Source organism: Equus asinus, chromosome 9 (genome assembly GCF_041296235.1).
Source record: "Equus asinus isolate D_3611 breed Donkey chromosome 9, EquAss-T2T_v2, whole genome shotgun sequence".
Taxonomy (NCBI): Eukaryota; Metazoa; Chordata; class Mammalia; order Perissodactyla; family Equidae; genus Equus; species Equus asinus.
The window spans coordinates 30,909,520-30,925,358 of record NC_091798.1 but is presented as its reverse complement, the minus strand read 5'-3'; the positions used below and the strand labels follow the sequence as shown (position 1 = coordinate 30,925,358).

The following is a 15,839-nucleotide window of genomic DNA, read 5'->3' as shown; positions in this document are numbered from 1 at the left end:
TTTCACTGCCTACTCAAAATGTACCTGAGGCAGCACCTACAATGAAACATGTAACCAGGTGTTTACAGATAAAGTAGGGAAGATCAGAAAACCTAAGACATGAGAATAGCTCCTATTTACTGTCAGCTTGATAGATGTGTATCTAGTTATGACCTTACTAGATACCATCCAAACCTCTCAACAACACTGCATGTTGGGGAAGATGACTGTGGTAGGACCCAAGGAAGAGATTGTTACCCCAGCAGTGCTGTCAGTATAGCTCCGAGCTTCCTGGCAACCAGTGGGAAAAGGGCAACATACCAGGCCATAGAAAGAGAAAAGTTTTTCCTTGGCACCTGGAGAAATTAACCATTCTGTTCATTAGGCAAGGGTTGAGGAGTAATACGATGAATCTGTCTTGTAAGAAGGCAAGTTCCCAGATGGCAGAGGGCAGTCATACCTCACCCCCAAACTTTCACCCCAGGAAAGTATAGGAAGGAAAGAAGGTGTTGGGATAGTTTTTCAGAGGTTAATCTGATGCAGGTGCTCAGGTTCCTCCCGGACCTGCTAAATTTGGCTCTGGGGTGGGGGTGGGGGGTGGTGAGCCCAGATGCCAGGAAGACACAAGGCTGCCAAATGACAGTGACAGTGTGTCTTTCCTAACAGGAGTAGCCCAAGAGGTCATCCAGCTAACTTCCCTCTCTTTGTAGAGAGGGAGATAAAAGCCCAAAGCGAGGACATAACTTGCTCAAGGTCGCTTGGTAAGTTCATAGAACAGAGCTGAAATCGGGAGCTTCTTCAAATTAATTGAATTCACCATGGGGCAAAATACTCTTCAAGTGGGCAGAGGCCCAGACTGGCTCCAAAGTTGTTTTTACTATGCTGGGGGTGCGGGGGGTGTGAAAGAGATGGTGCCTGTAAAGTGTAAGTCGCACGCACTTGTTGGTTATTATAGGAATTATGAAACTGACATGTCAGTAAAAAATGCTTGTATTTGAAGTAGTAGAAAACCAAACTGAAACTGGCTTAAGCAATGAAAGGGTTTTATTGCTTCTCATAAAAGTCTGGCTACAGGGCAGATACCCAGCACTGCAATGCCAGGCCATTGCTTCTCTCACGGTCAACGATAGCTACCAACAGCTCCCGGGCAAGAGGGTCTTCTCCCACGACCCCTGAACCAAATTCTGGGCTCTGGACCAGTTGGGCCCCTGCTGAACCAATTCCTATGGCCAAGTGAATGCCACATGCTGATTGGCTTAGGACTTAGCTCCTGGGCCAGTAACCAGGATACAGGGATCGAGATTAAGCTGACTGGCTTAGAACAGTCAAGTCCCTCCCCTGGAGCAGAGGTGGTCTCATCCAAACTACGAGAGGGGTGGAAAGAGTGTTGGAGAGAGGCATGATGTCAACCACACGCAGGCTGGGGCTGTGCCCTCCCACTCCTCTCAAGTCCAGTCAAATCAGTGTGTGACGGCATATTTCCACGGTCTGTGTTTGAAATGAAGATGCCATGGGCTGTTATGGTGTAACTGATGATCATTGTTATTGGGCCAGAGGACCAAGGCCAAGACCAAACTTATCCCTGATAACCAGCCCTCCCTTGCATCCCTAAGGATGTGTGCCCAGAAGAGGCAGACCAGGGCAGTTACCCTCGATGCCCAGTCCTCGGCTGGGCTTTGGCTCCATGCCCCAGCTTGACTGCAGTATGCTGGCTGGTTCTTCAGAAACTTCCTTCATCTGGGTAGGCAGGCCTGAACAGCTCAGAATCAAAGCTGGCCAAAATGTCCACGCTGCCTGCCTCCTCAAGCCCAGACCTGAGGCTGGATCTCCCCACTTCCCTGCCTGCAAGGAAAAGCCAGCGATTCCCGAAGGTGGCAGAAGGGAGCCCGGGAACCAGCAGGAAGCCTTTGCCCAGGGCCCACCGGAGGCTTCTCAGGCCAGGACAGAAGCCCCCAGGGCCCACAGCCCTCTGGGAGAAGAGGGAGCATTTACAAATAAAACAGCAAAGAGGCCACACTTATCCTCAGGAGTCCTGGATGCAGTGTAGTAGACCTTTAGGCTCCTCGCAGGGATTCACCGCTAAAGCAGGGGACCCAAGCAAAAGCTCAGCCCTTTGGGGGGCAAAGGGGCACTGTGGAGGGTAGAGTTGGGGGTGGGGGAGGAATGGTGGAGGAAGGAGGAATGCTTTGTTCCTGACCCGCCTTTGAAGGAGCAACAGAAGGAGCTGGGGGGATCTTGGGCTCCCCCTAGAGGCCTCTGTACATGAATGCACGCATGCATTCATTCCTTCACCAAGCCCTGCACCCCTCCCTACTCTGCACTGGGCACTCTGCTAGGCACTGGAGATGCAGCGCTGAAGGAGGCAGATGCGGCCCCCGTTCGCATCCAATGGGGGTTTCTCACCATACAGTGAAAAATGTGAAACACATTTAGACTCAGACCAAAGGAGGTGCCAGGGTGCAGTGCAGACGCAGCGTAGACCCAGCTCTCCAACAATCCTAAGCTCCCTGCTGCTGCCTTGAAACCAGGGGACCAGGAAAGGCCAGCTGCCAGGCCAGGCTCAGGAGGCCAAGCTTCGAAGTCGCAGAACAGTAAAACTGGAAAAGACCCTGGAGATCCCTAAGGCCCCTCTGCTCATTTCACAGATGAGAAAACTGAAGCCCAGAAAGAGGAAAAGGCATCATCCGTATGAAACTAACCAGCTTTGCTGAGGATCTCATGTGTCTGATGCTCTGGTAGGAGCCCGTCCCACCCAGATGAGGAGTTTCCCCGCCCAGTCCCTACGCCCCAGGCACCCGGGGTCTCCCAGGACTAGACCAGCCCTCCTGCAGCTCAGGTCTTCCCAGGCCCTCACCCCACAAAAAGGCCTTGGAGGCCGTGGGTCCCTCATGTGTGGCTGAAGTCTTTTGACCAGGAAAGTAGACTGTGGGGCCTCAGAGACAAGCAGCTCCCCAGGGAGGAGAAGTGGCTGCTGAAGGCATCGGCTTGGACGGGCACATGAAGTCTATTTTCCATGTGTCTGGAACCAGGCCGAAGCTTCCTGGGGTAATTTTAATCAGTATCCGCTCTAGAACAATACCAAAAAAGGTAAGTTACTTACTACCCCAGACAGGCACATACCTAACCATTGCCCTTTCATGAATTAGACCCTTAAAACACTCAGAGCAGAAGCTGCTTTAAGCACTGAAGTCACAGCAGCCAAGGAAAGGATTCCTATACTGACTGTTGGCCCTCTCATTGAAATTAACTCTAAAGTGCCAGCTATTCTTACCCTCGGAAAATGGCCTGAGCCCCTCAGCTGTCCTCGGGGAGGCAAGGTATTTTTAGACCCCAGAACAGCTGATTTAGGATTTGCCACAGGAGCTAGGAGGGCAGAGAGAGGATTGAATTGCAAGGGGCTAATGGGGGGGGGCGGGGGGGGGGGAGGAATTAGTATCCAGGGGGCAGGAACCCACGGGGGCTTTAGGACAAGTCAGTCCACACTGCCTTTTTCATCGGCAAAGTGTCTTCATAAAAGCCAGTGGCTCTCAAAGTGTGGTCCTCAGACCAGCAGCATCAGCATCGCCTGGGATCCGCTGCATTAGAAATGCACAGAAACCATTGTAGAGAAAGGCAGTCTCGGCCCTACCTTGAACCTACTGCATCAGGGCCTCTGCAGGCGGGGCCCAGCAGTCTGTGTTTTAATAAACCCTCCAGGGGATTCTGAGGCTAGCTCGAGTTTGAGAACCATGAGATACCAGCAAACCCTCTGTGGATAAGGCTGGATGAAAGAATGATCTAAGCTGATGTTCTCAACTCTTCAGTGCTTGTTCAAAGCCAGGGATCCCCAGCCCAGAAACAGACCTATCCATACGAAAATTTCAAGGGCTCGCTGGCCCAGGTTAAAACCCTACCCTGCTTTTTGGCCACTTGGGGAGAATCTCAGAGAATGAGGCCTTAGAGATCATCTTCTCCACCCAGAGCAGGAATCTGCTCCACAATGTCCTCAGAGGCTCAGCCCTAGCGGAACCCTTCCCAAGACGGGGAGCTCTCTGCTGCCAAAGGGCTCGTTTGCAAAGGTCCTTAACTAACTCTGGAGACGTAGCTCTTGCTCATGCCTGTATAGGTTTAAACCAACCAAGCTCCAATACCTTGGCTGAGATAGAGGCTTATAAACCCAAATTAAAGGAAGTATACAACTGTCCTAAACAGTAGAGACGAATGCAGTACTTTTTAAATAGCCTATCCTCTCAGCGTTGGAGAACTCTGAGAGATGGAAAATCCTCCTTTCTGTTGATCTGAACTCTACCTCCCAGGAACCTCCTCTCCCCACTTGGTGTTGGCTTCAGAGCCACAAGGAGCAAACCCAAGGTCTTGCTTTAGAAAAGACAGCGTTTACTTTTCATTGGCTCTGCTTGGCATGGGGGCGCAGGGAGGGCTGTCTCCACTGCCCACCAGCTCAGGGCCTTGGCGGTTCAGAAGATGCAAGTGCAGCCCACAGCAATGGTCTCCATGACGGCGCGCTGGCGGCAGGGCCCGGTGCGCGGCGGCAGCGGGCAGAGGCGGCGGCGCACAGGCACCTGGCTGAACACGGGCACGCTCACCATGCTGCGGTCCTCCTGCATGGTGAAAGGGTTCACGCAGCCCAGACACAGGCACCGCGCCTCCGGCAGGTCCGCAGGGACACGGGTGGGGTCATGGTTGATGCTGCAGGCAGGCAGGAGAGAGCACAGGGCAGAAGGTGGTCCGGGGAAGAGCAAATCGGCACCCACCCCTCACGCCCCTGCCTTTCCTAACGGGGGTTTTCATTCCCACAGCAAGACTGTGCTATGCTGGAGGAACGGCAGCAACCAACTCTGTGTTCCAGGTGGGAAAATAGAAGATTCTGGAAGGCAAGTCACCACCCAAGGTTATCCCGGCTCAAGGTCACCAGTCAGTCACCCAGTTTTCTTCATTCATCCAGCAAGCTGCCCATCCCAGTATTCTAGATTGTGCTGTGTGATTACAAAGAAGCCCAAGGCTCCGTGTGTCTCCCCGACTCCTCCTCCCTTGTTTATATTCTTGGGAAACTTAATCTGCAGAAAATGATATGTGAGCACATTGATGCCTAATCCCCGCCAGAAGAGGAGTCAGGAGGCCTGGCTGCTATTCTAACTTGGTTTCTATTCATTCAACAGATATTTTTATTTTCACATACCCACCATGTGAGTGAGTCCGTCCTAGACATTAGGTGTTCACCGATGGACAACACAGACGAGTTCCCTCCTAGAGCTGAGAGTACAGACTTGCCTTGTGACCTTTCCTTCTCTGTGCCTCAGTTTCCTCATCTGCTAAACGTGGGAGGTGAACTTGACTTGCAGACCCACAGCATCCGCATCTCCTGGGAGCTTGTTAAAGATGCAGAATCTCCTCCCTACGCCAGACCTCCTGAATCAGAAGCTACATTTTTATAGGATCCCCAAGAAAGTCAAAGTGAAAAGGGAGGATCTTTAGGGACCCTTGCAATTGCCACATTCCAGAGGTGGTAGCCACTAGCCACACGTGGCTGCTTAACGTTAAATTAATCAAAATCAGCTCCTCAGTCACACTAGCCACAATTCAAGTGCTCAGTAGTCACATGAGGCTAGAGGCTATCATACCTTACTTTACATCATCCAGAAAGTTCTATTGAACATGATATTCTGGAGTCTCAGGGCATAAGTTGTGTGGCTAAAAAACCTTTGGCCCGGGTTTGTGAGTGAGGATCCTTCAGGTCAGTGCATTTCTTCATTATTCATTCAACACAGGCACATGTGGCCCCTTCTGCCTGCCAGGTGCTGTGCTGGGCAGCGGAGCTACACTCCAGGTGAGACCCCACCCCTGTCATCGAGGGGTCGCAGGTCTTGATTCTCAAACCTGGCTGAGCATCCTGAGCATGTGGAGATGCATAAAGCACCACTCTGTGGGCCTCAACCCTGGAGATTTTGATTGGGTGGGGCACGAGGACCCCTAGATTATGCTGATGCAGCGTGCAAGGCCCCAGTCTAGCAGAGAGCTAGATGTGGACACAGCCAACTCAATACTGCCTAGAAGTGCTGTAACTAAGTGAGGTGTACAAGGTACCCTGAGCTGGAGGAAGTGACATCCTGGGAAGGCCTTGCAAGTGCTTCAGCGGAGACTTGGAGAACCATAACGGCTATACTCTCCCTGGACATCTCATTTAAGCCAGTGAGGTAGGTTGAGGAATCTGAGGCTCAGAGAGGCTAAGCAACTTGCCCAAAGCCACACAGCCAGTAAGAGGCAGAGCCAGGATTCAAACCTAGGCACTCAGGCCTCTGAATCCAAGGTCTTAACTGTTCCAATGATGAGGACAGTGGGCAAGGCATGCCCACTGCAACCCCCCTTAGGCAGCACTGCTGCCCCATCTGGCCTACCTGTAGCCCCAGGGCGACAGGCTCCTCTTGTTGGACAGCCACAGCTGCAAGTTGACCTCACACTTCCTCCTGGCTGGCTCAGAGCTGTTCCTCAGCTGGGCCACCATCTCCTCAAGGTTCCTCTCGTATTCCTCCATGCGGGCATATGGCTTCACTCGAGACACCAGGTCCAGCGGCATCTGGTGAGGCCCAGGGGCCAGGGGCCCAGACCGCCCTTGCCCCTTCCTCTTGCCTTTGGGGTTTCTAGGCTGGCCCAGCCCCAGGAAGATGGAGATGATGACAAGGAACAGCTGGGGAGGAAGGCCACATGGCAAAGGTGAGAGAGCTCTGGACCAAGGGAGGGGAGAGGAAAGAGAAGAGGCCACTATAGGGGCCACCCTCACCTGCCATGCCCTGGCCTGGTCCCACCAGCCCACTGCACATGTGTATCAAAACCTATGCACCACATCACCACTAAGTCCTGTCTGTTGTGCCTCTTAAAAATCTCCCACCCATCTACTTCTCTCTGTGTACCGCCTTCCTCACCTCCCTGGACAGCTCAACAGTCTCTTTACCAGGTCTTTCCAAATCCTACCCCCACCTCCCAGCTTTGCAAATCTGATGAAGTCACCTTCCAGGGCCTGAGCTCTCCCTCCTCAAATCACTCCTGGCTTCCTCTCACACTTCGCTTCAGCCTGCAGCCTTCTCTCAATCCCATCCTGTCACCACGCTCCTTCCTGCCACAGGGACTTTGCACAGGCTGCTGCCTACAGAATCCTACCTCTCCTCCTCATGTTCTAAACGCCTCTCACCCTTGTCTTGGCTCCAGTGTCACTTCCTCAGGGATGCCTCCATGGACCTTCTTGGGCTCTCAACGCCACACGAGCCTTGCAAGACTGCAGTCTTACAGTTTGTGTGTGTGATTCTTTTACATGTCTGCCCCCTACTAAGCACAGACTCCATGAAGGGCAGGCCTCGCGTCAGTTTCCACATACTGTCTGATCCCTCATGTCTGAGTGAATGAATAGTTCATCCTCCCTGCCCCTCTGGAGCTTACAGTCTGGGAGGGAGAGCAGACGGGACACAAGATAACAAGCACAGAATTCTTGCTCATGGGTGTAACGGCAGGCCTGTGCAGTGTGTAGGTACAGAAGAGCAGGGCCACCCACTCAGCCCAGTGGCAGTGGAGGGGTCTCACAGAGCCTTTCTGGGGAGAGGGCATGTCAGGAGAGTTTTGAAGGATAAGAGGGAAGCAGATGTGGGCAGAAGGGGTCTGTCAAAGCTTACGGGTAGGGGGAACAGTGTGTGGGGGGTCTGAGCTGGTGAAGGGAAACAGCGAGGCTGAAATAGAGTAGGTGGGAGGCGGGGGCATGAGATTAGGCTGGGGAGACGGGCGGGCCTTGGGCCAGGGTCCCTGTTGGACTCCATCTCCACGACACCTGTGCTCCCTTCCTCCAAGCTCAACCCTCTCGTCCCCTCCTCGCTGACTTGTATCCACCCTCCCCAGAACCAGGAGTGTCAGAAGAGCCTCTGGCTCACACAGAAGAGGAACTGGGGGCCCAGCAGAACCCAGGCTCCTCAGGGAGCCACGGAGAGAAGGGCCAGGACTTGGATGGGGGCAGGACCGGCCAGAAGGGAGGAATCTCCAGGGGGAACTTCATCTTGCTGAATCTGGCCTGGCTTCTCCCTGCCCTGGATCCCTCACCCCATAGCCCGCATGGCCGTGCCTGGTTTATCCAGCTCCCCAGCAAGTCTTGACCCTTGGAAACAAGTTTCGGCATAGCCCCTCTTGGCAGAGCCATCTCCTGGCGCAAACTCCACGACAGAGATTCAAGTCACTGAATTCTTCCTTTTTGGTCCTAGATTCTGGTGCAGAAAAATGTCTCGCTAACAATAGGCTCTCTCATCTGAGCTTCTCATGTGGCATTCTTAAAGTCTGCCTCTCCGCTCAGAACCCAGCATAGAATCGAGTCCCCGTCCCTCACTTTACAGATGGGAACCAGAGAAACAAAAGGACTTGCCCAAGGTCACACAGCCTGGATCTCAGGACTCAGGGACGCTTTGGAAAAACCCAGATAACTGAGTTTGCCAGGACGTCCCAGGGATGCCTTTGGCTTGAAAGGGATTAGCGTGGACGGGCCGAGCCCAGTTCGGGAGCCTGAGCTACTGGGCATGGCTGCAGGCTCTGAGACCAGTCTCTTTCTCCCTAGTGCTGGGGGAGACAGAGTGAGAACTCTCCTCTGCAGATTCCAAACCAAACAGAGGCAGCCATCAATCAATAGGAAAGAAGGAGCGAAACACTCAGGCCTTAAAAAGGGGTGGGGGTGGGGTGGGGAAGCGCCACGTACCAGGTTGTGCGGCAAGTCCATCCCGCGAGCCGGGCGGTGGGCCTGCAGCTGCCGCCTGCCTGGAACCCCAGATGCCTCCGCCAAGAGAATGGCAGCAACAGGATGGAGCGAAGCAATTATAGCTCGTCAGGGGGCTGCTGGGGGCTGGGTGGGTGGGTGGGCTCATCATCGGCTGGGAGTCTCGGGCCCCCAGCGGGCTGGGCCTGGCGCAGTGGCAGGCGGCGAAGGGCGTGGGGGCAGGCCAGGAGCCCGGCCGAGGTGCCCAGGGGCTGTTGACTAAGGGACAATGCCCTGTGTGTCTGGCGGGGCTCTGGCGGGTGGCACCTCCGCCTGTGGCCTGCGGCCGGCCGCCCGGCCAGCACCCACAGAGCCGGCTAAGACAATCAGCTTCGTTTGCTTTGGGGATGGCAACCAGGCGAAGGGGGAGGAGGTACGGGCTGTCCGTTGGTCAGGAGAGCCAAAGTTCTCAGAGTGTGCTGGCCAGGAGCAGGACACAGGCCACATGTCCCAGAGAAACAGTCTCAGGCACTCAGCCTCAGCCAGCCTCAGGTGAGCTCAATGGCCCTCGGTGACCAGAGTCCCACCCCCTCAGTTCACAGGCTGGGAAACTGAGGCAGGAGCGAGGAAGGGCCTTGCCCAGGATTACACAGGGAGTTCGACATGACAGAGCTGGGGTTTGTGCCTGATCCCTGTGCAGGGCTCTATCCGCCACCCCAGGCTGTTTTTCTTGGGATATTTTCTGCACAGTTCCGGCCTGCTGTGAACATGTTTCTGAATGTGTGCTCTCATGCAGGCCAAGTCTCGGATCCCTGCGGACCTCACGGCCGCTTGTCCTGGCCTTCCCGATGCAGCGCCCTGCCTCGTGTACAGACCGTCTCCACTCCAGGCCCTGCCCATGTGGGGCTACTTCTGACTTTGATTCTCTCTCAGCCTCAGTTTCCTTCTCCGTAAAACAGAGGTCTGCCCAGGAGTCGACAGTGACCTGGCCCATTTCTCCCTCAAATCTCTCTGAGTCTCTCAGCTCCCACATCTCTAGAATGGGGATAATCAAAGCATCCACCTCTTGAGCTGTTATAAGGAGTAAAGGAAATAACCCAGGTTAAACAGCTGGCTCGGTGCCTAACGCATAGTAAGTGCTCAATAAACACTTCGCTGTTTATTGTGAAAGGAATTGTTATTCTAAACATTCGCTGTAGAGCTAGCACGGTTCTCTCTGCTCAGCCAGCTCTCCCTTCCCCCGGCTCGGGCCCACCCTCCTGGCTGGGAGAGCCCTGGGCTTCACGGGCTCAGGCCACAGTCTCGTGAGCCCAGGTGACTCCAGGGTCCACAGGTCCTGGAATCACCTTCTGAATTGACCCCCTTGCTGGGAAAGATCTCTCCCCTCAAGCGACAACCCGGCCAAACGTGAGTGAGCGAGTCCACGCAGGGAGGCGGAGGAGGGGGTGGGAAGGAGTGTGAAGAAGATGGGGAGGAACACTGGGAACAGACAGCCAGGACTGCACAGGCTTGCTGAGGGCCACTCTTGGCCATTTACAGGAATTGGCCGAGGGGAGGCACGCGGGGTACGAGGCGCTCCTGAATGTCACAAGATTAATCTGTCCGGGGCAGGTTTCCACAGCATAACTGAGGAGCTGGCTGAGGCTCCAGCTCATCGAGAGATACCACCATATTTGGTCAAATACTAGACAAGGCTCTATTCTATCACTGGAAACTCCAGAGGGAGGGGGACTCTGAAAATACCTCCTTAGGCAACAAGGGCCCCCACTCCCACCCCAGGCTGTCCCAGCCCCGCTGCCACTGTCCTTTGAACAAGGAAACAGCAAGCATGAGGGCAAAAGACGGGGACAGCCTGGTTGTATTCCATGCAGGCTCCTTGCCACCGCTGCTGCTGCCAGCGGCGGGCTCTGACAGACATGCAGCTGGGGTGGCCCCTCCCTGCACCCACAGGAAGGTGGGGAGAATAAAGCAGGAGGACTGGGGTGCAGGGGGTTCCTCTGCTTCTCAAGAGCCCTGAAACCACCACACGGTCCTTCCCTGCTGGAACACACACCCCTTGCCTCCATCTTCCAAAGACAGGACTTACCGGCCTCCCCAGCTTCCAGCTTCGTTGTCCGGGGTCCTGGCCCCTGAGTTCTGACGTGCGAAGCCCCAGAACCTACACTTTAACAAGGACCCAGTCTGGGAGCCGCGGGGGTCCTTACCCATCATTTAGCTCATGCCCCCACCCCCACCCCCATTTTACCACGAGGAGACCAACCCCCAGGGAGGGACCGGCCTTACCCAGCTCACACAGCATGTTTGTGCCAGAGGTGGGAGCACAGCTCAGGCTCCTAGTTCTTACTACTCTTCCCCCAAACTGTATACACACAGGTCAGAGCCAGGCTGGGCCTCTTTGCTGGTCTGGAGGGAGCCCAGGAGCCAGGCCAGTCCTTCTGGGGGCCCAAGACCCCTCACAATGGGGAGAAGGAACTGTGGGGTACCCAGGCAGGGGCTGTGGGGAGTCAGGGATAGGCCCAGTGATCAGCTTTGGGTTTCCCATTCTCAGGCCATCTCAGGCCAGGAGGAGGGCCCTTCCTCCAGCCTCAGTTTCTAGAAACCACTGAAGGGTCATCTGCACTCGGGGATGTCCTGAGTGTGAACCCTGGCAGACCACTGTGGGACCCAACCCCAAGCCAGGCCCGAGAGGGAGCCATAGGAACTTGGGCAGGGCCTTCTGCCCCACACCAAGGTGGGGTCTGAGGTCTGTTCCCACGGGAGGTGATGGGTACACGTGAATGACGGAGGGGCGCATGGGCTGGAGACTGAGGGACGGGGGTGGTTGTGCTCCGAGCCACCAGAGCCCTCGGCTCATCCAGGAGCCGTGCTGTGCTCGCCGCCAGGTGGCACCACCAGAAAGCCAGATGTCCCAGAGAAGGGCGGCAACCTGCCGGAGCTTCCACGCCAGCCGTTGTCGCTTTTCCCTGGATTGGGCCCTGGGACTGAAAATGAGGGGGCTGGTGAGTGGGCACTCACCAGCTGCCTGAGCGACCCTGCCCAGGACGCCTTCCACCTCCCGGCAGGAATGGCACAGCCAGCTGGGAGTCAGGGCAGGATGGGGTAGGGGGCCTCCCTCTGATGTGTGAGTGATTCCCTTCGGGGAGCACCTACTATGTGCTAGGCCCTAGGCATTTGGAACCTAGACACCATAATTTTCAGAAAATAACAATTAGTAATAATAATCGCTGGTGCTTAATATCTACGTACTGACTGCGAGGCACTGTGCTAAGTCCTGCATGTGCATTGTTTCGTTAAATCCTCCCAACCACCCTAATTTTATCCTGAATCTGCGGATGGGGAAACTGAGGCTCCAGACGCGCAAAGTCACAAAGGATTCAAGGCAACTTTGTCTGATTCCTGCACATGCTGTTCCCTGTAGGGGAGGAAGGAGAAGAGCACTGCAGCCAGGAGAGGAGGGGCAGCGTGCGGCTGGTCCGCTGGTCATCTGGGAGGGTCTCTGCTAGCCCCAGCCCCATCCTGACATCCTCAAATAGACCGGACCCGGAGCTTTGGGGAGATCATTGAGTCCAAGCCCAAACCAGAGTCCTCAGGGGATCTGAGAACTCAGGGTATGGGCATGGGACCCAGCAATGTTCCTGGCACACAGTAGGCATTGACCAAATATTTGATGCATGGAATCAGAACAGCTGTACTACAGGGTGAAAATGCTGGAATGGAGAACGGGAGACCAGAGCCCTGGGGACCTGAAGGAGGAGGTGCAGCCCAGGGGGTAAGAGTTCAGACTGCAGAGCTTGATAGACCTGAGTTTTAATCCTGCCTCTATCCCGTCACGGCTGTGTGACCTGGGAAAGTTACTTGGCTTCTCTGAGCCTTAGTTTCTTCTGCACATTGGAGGGGATAATAACTTAACTCTCAATGGATAGCTATGAGGATCAAATGAGACAATGCATATTAAAGCGCTTAGCAGAGTGCCTGACAAAAGTGAGCGCTCAATTAATGGTAGCTGCCATTGTCACTGTTATGGTTAAAACAAGTTTTTGAGTTGGGCCTTCAGGGATGCTTCTGCAGTGTTTCTAGGTAGGAAGGGCAATATGAGGCGGGGACAAGGATAGAACCAGCAGAAGAACGCAGAGGCTCCCTGTTCCCGGTGGACCCAGCTTGGAGGCTCTGTTGGGTGGGGAGGACCTGCGGGATTCCGCCTAAAGACTTGCCCAAGTGGACCCAGTCAGGTGGGCAGGCAGAGCAGACTAGCAGGCGCCTCTGCTGCAAGATGAAGGGGGCTGTGACCAGGAGGGCGCATCCTCCCCAGGAGGTCTTGGCTCTCCTGCTGTGCTGCCCACCCGCACCACCCCCCCGGGTCGGAGTCCTTCTCCCAGGCCCATATTTGCACAAATGCCTGCCTCCCTGCTCGCTCCAGAGCCCCAGCCAAGAGGCACTATTTTAAGCTCCCTGGACGGGAACACTGTTGGTGGGAACAGACCCAGCCAGCAGACTCCCAGTTCTCAAAAAAGGGAAAGGCCCGGGTGAATCGGCGGCCCCTGGGATGTGCAGAGGGGCCGCCACACCCACATGACCCTCTGCCCAGGCCAGGTGCCAGTGCCTTCTCCCCAACTTGGGGGGAGGTGGCGGGGGTTGGGGGAGGGGGCAGTCAGGGAAATTCGAGTTGAGGGAGGGCTCCAAGAGATGGGCTTGTGCTCTGGGACTGGGGGGCTGAGGCCTCCCCTCGGCCCAGCATCCAGCCTTGAAAACACCAAGTTTGTGTTCCTGGGTGGCAGGTTGGCTCCCCACGGTAGCTGGTCTCTTGTTAGCGCTCGCTATCCACAGAACCTCGGAGCTGTGGAGATCTTGTGCAGCCCCTACCAGTGGAGGGACCCCTTGGAAAGCATCTTCACTGGATACTTCCTGCCTGTATAGGGAGATCATTTCTCTCTGAGGATGCACACCCCGCTTTGTAAACCTCTAGCTTTTGAAAGTCATAATCATAAAAGTTTTCTCTTTCATTATGCTGAGCTCCCCTCCTGTGATGTGATATGGTGTAGTGGGAGACTGCAGACTTCAGAAATGGCTGTGTCCCTTCTTAGGTGGCCATGTCCACCCTTCCTAACCTTAATGAGCCTCAGTTTCCTCTTAGGGTTGTTAAAATGGATTTATCATAAAAAATATGATTTGCCTGGCATACAACTGATATTTAATATTTGGCAAGTCTGGGCTGTTTTTATTGTAATTTGGTCGGTTTCGTGTGTGTCTGTGTTTGTTGTATGGTGTTTTGGTGGGCGTGTGTGCTATTTTTGCTTTTTGATTGTGAAGAACAATTATAGATTAATATTTAAAGCACAGACTTTGAACCAGAGTGACCTGAACCCCAGGCCCCTCCATGCAACAGCTGGATCACCTTGGGGGAGTGACCTAACCTCTCTGAGCCTACTGTGTTCTCCTTGAAAGGAGTGGGAATTCAATGTGATAATGCATGTAAATTGCCTGGCACAGCATGGTGCTCCATGAATGGTCCTGCTATTATTTTGCTGTACACGTTGTTCCTAGCTCTGCTCCATCAGGTCACAGAGAACAATTCTAGTCAGCTCTCTTCTAGAACTTTCCAACTGCCAGAATCCCAGGAATAGAATGGATTGCCCCAGGAAAGTGTGAGCTCCCCATCAGCTGAGATGCATCAGCAGAGGCCCGTCGATCAGTTGGATGCTGTGAGGGAGACTCAAGAAGAGGAAATGTTGGGTTTGTTGAGCCTTAAATGTTCCCCTCCAGCCCTGAGCTGTCCCAGTCTTGTATCAAAGGCCTCAGGCCCCGCTGTGGGGCTGTCCTGCCTGCCTTGACTTTCCCAGGCCTGGGACAGGAAGGAGCCCAAGGGGGCCCACGAGAGATATGGAATAAACAGCCTGTCCCCAGAGCAGACGGAGGCGCCGGGCCCCCCGCCCACGGCATATCCTCCCCTGGGTCCCGGGGGATGTTTATACTCTGGTCAGAGTTTACAGGACGTCTGGACTTACAAGATCCAGAGTTCTGACTTTCCCCCAAAGCTGTCAGCCCCTCCTCTTGCTGGGTGGGTCTGCGTCGATCTTGGGTGGGAGGCCTCATCCTCCAGCAAATGCAGGGAAAAGGTACAGCGTGAGAAATGTTCTCTTCAGACCCCCAGAGCCGGGACCCCAGTGGAGGAAGAAGCCTGGGCTGTTTGTGGGAGAGGAGTCCAGGGGGAGGTGGAGTGGGGGCGGGAGAGGGACTTCCTCTGCCGCTTGGAGTCAAAAGCCTGCTCCCCGGAACAAAGCTAAAAATGGGTGGTCTTGATCAAAGTCTGCCTTACACATTGGCTTCTGCCATCGGCTCAGGTAGCGCTATTTTTGTTGTGCTTGTTCTGGTGGACACGTGTGTGGGTGCGAATCTGTGGAAGGAGTCTTGTGTGTGTGCGTTTTGTCTGGTTACCATTTTGAAGAGTCAGGAGGTGAAAGCTTTTGGAATGCAGCGAACACGTATTCACACACGTGCTTCGTGTGTGCCTGGCTCCGGAGCCTGGGGCCGGCTCTGACCACGGCAGGACTTGTTGAGGGAGTGGAGAAACCCTGAGAGCTACTCACCACCCACCACCTAGGGGACAGGCAGCAACACCGAGACACGTCACACCACCCTTCAGCAAGGAGCCTTGGTGGCCATAGCCGAGGCGTCCCCACCCTGCCTCCCCTCGGAAAACAGCCTCAGAAACTTACAGGCTCTTAGTGCTGCAGTAAATTCCAACCCTAGCCTCCTGCACAAGCTGTGCCTGAATCTGTCAGGGGACGACACTGAGAAGCTCCCCCAGTTGGGGTTTCAATATCTTACCGAGATGCTCTGTAAGTTTCTACGAACTGTGACCTTCAAGGTATGGGCAATGCCTTGAGAGTTCTTGAGGAGGGGTCATTTACTTCATTTATTCATTTAACAAATATATGTTGAGCACCTCATATATGCCAGGCACTGGACTGACCAACTGAAACAGTTCCTGAGTTTATCTTCTCATAGAGGAGGGTGGATATAAGAATATTGACATTTTAGAACCAGCCTACGGCTTAGGGACTCCTGCTGGGCCCCTCTCCTCTCAGTCTCCTGCATCTCCTGCCTCCGTGGGAACGGCCGCATCTCCTGGGAAGCCCATGACCTC

General features: G+C 54.6%; 1 protein-coding gene across 2 annotated transcripts; it reads right to left on the bottom strand.

The window, feature by feature from the left end:
- Window positions 1-1,023: 1,023 nt before the first annotated feature.
- On the bottom strand, window positions 1,024-10,902 carry IL17B (interleukin 17B). 2 transcript variants are annotated; one of them, XM_070517211.1, is made up of 3 exons: window positions 10,782-10,902; window positions 6,372-6,661; window positions 1,024-4,665 (listed from the first exon to the last, which is right to left on the bottom strand). In XM_070517211.1, the coding sequence occupies exons 2-3, from the start codon at window positions 6,548-6,550 to the stop codon at window positions 4,434-4,436; spliced, it is 411 nt and encodes a 136-aa protein (XP_070373312.1). In that variant the 5' UTR covers window positions 6,551-6,661; window positions 10,782-10,902; the 3' UTR covers window positions 1,024-4,433. The 2 variants fall into 2 exon arrangements, with proteins under 2 accessions (XP_070373312.1, XP_044633054.2); XM_044777119.2 differs by lacking the exon at window positions 10,782-10,902 and adding an exon at window positions 8,699-9,233.
- Window positions 10,903-15,839: the final 4,937 nt, after the last annotated feature.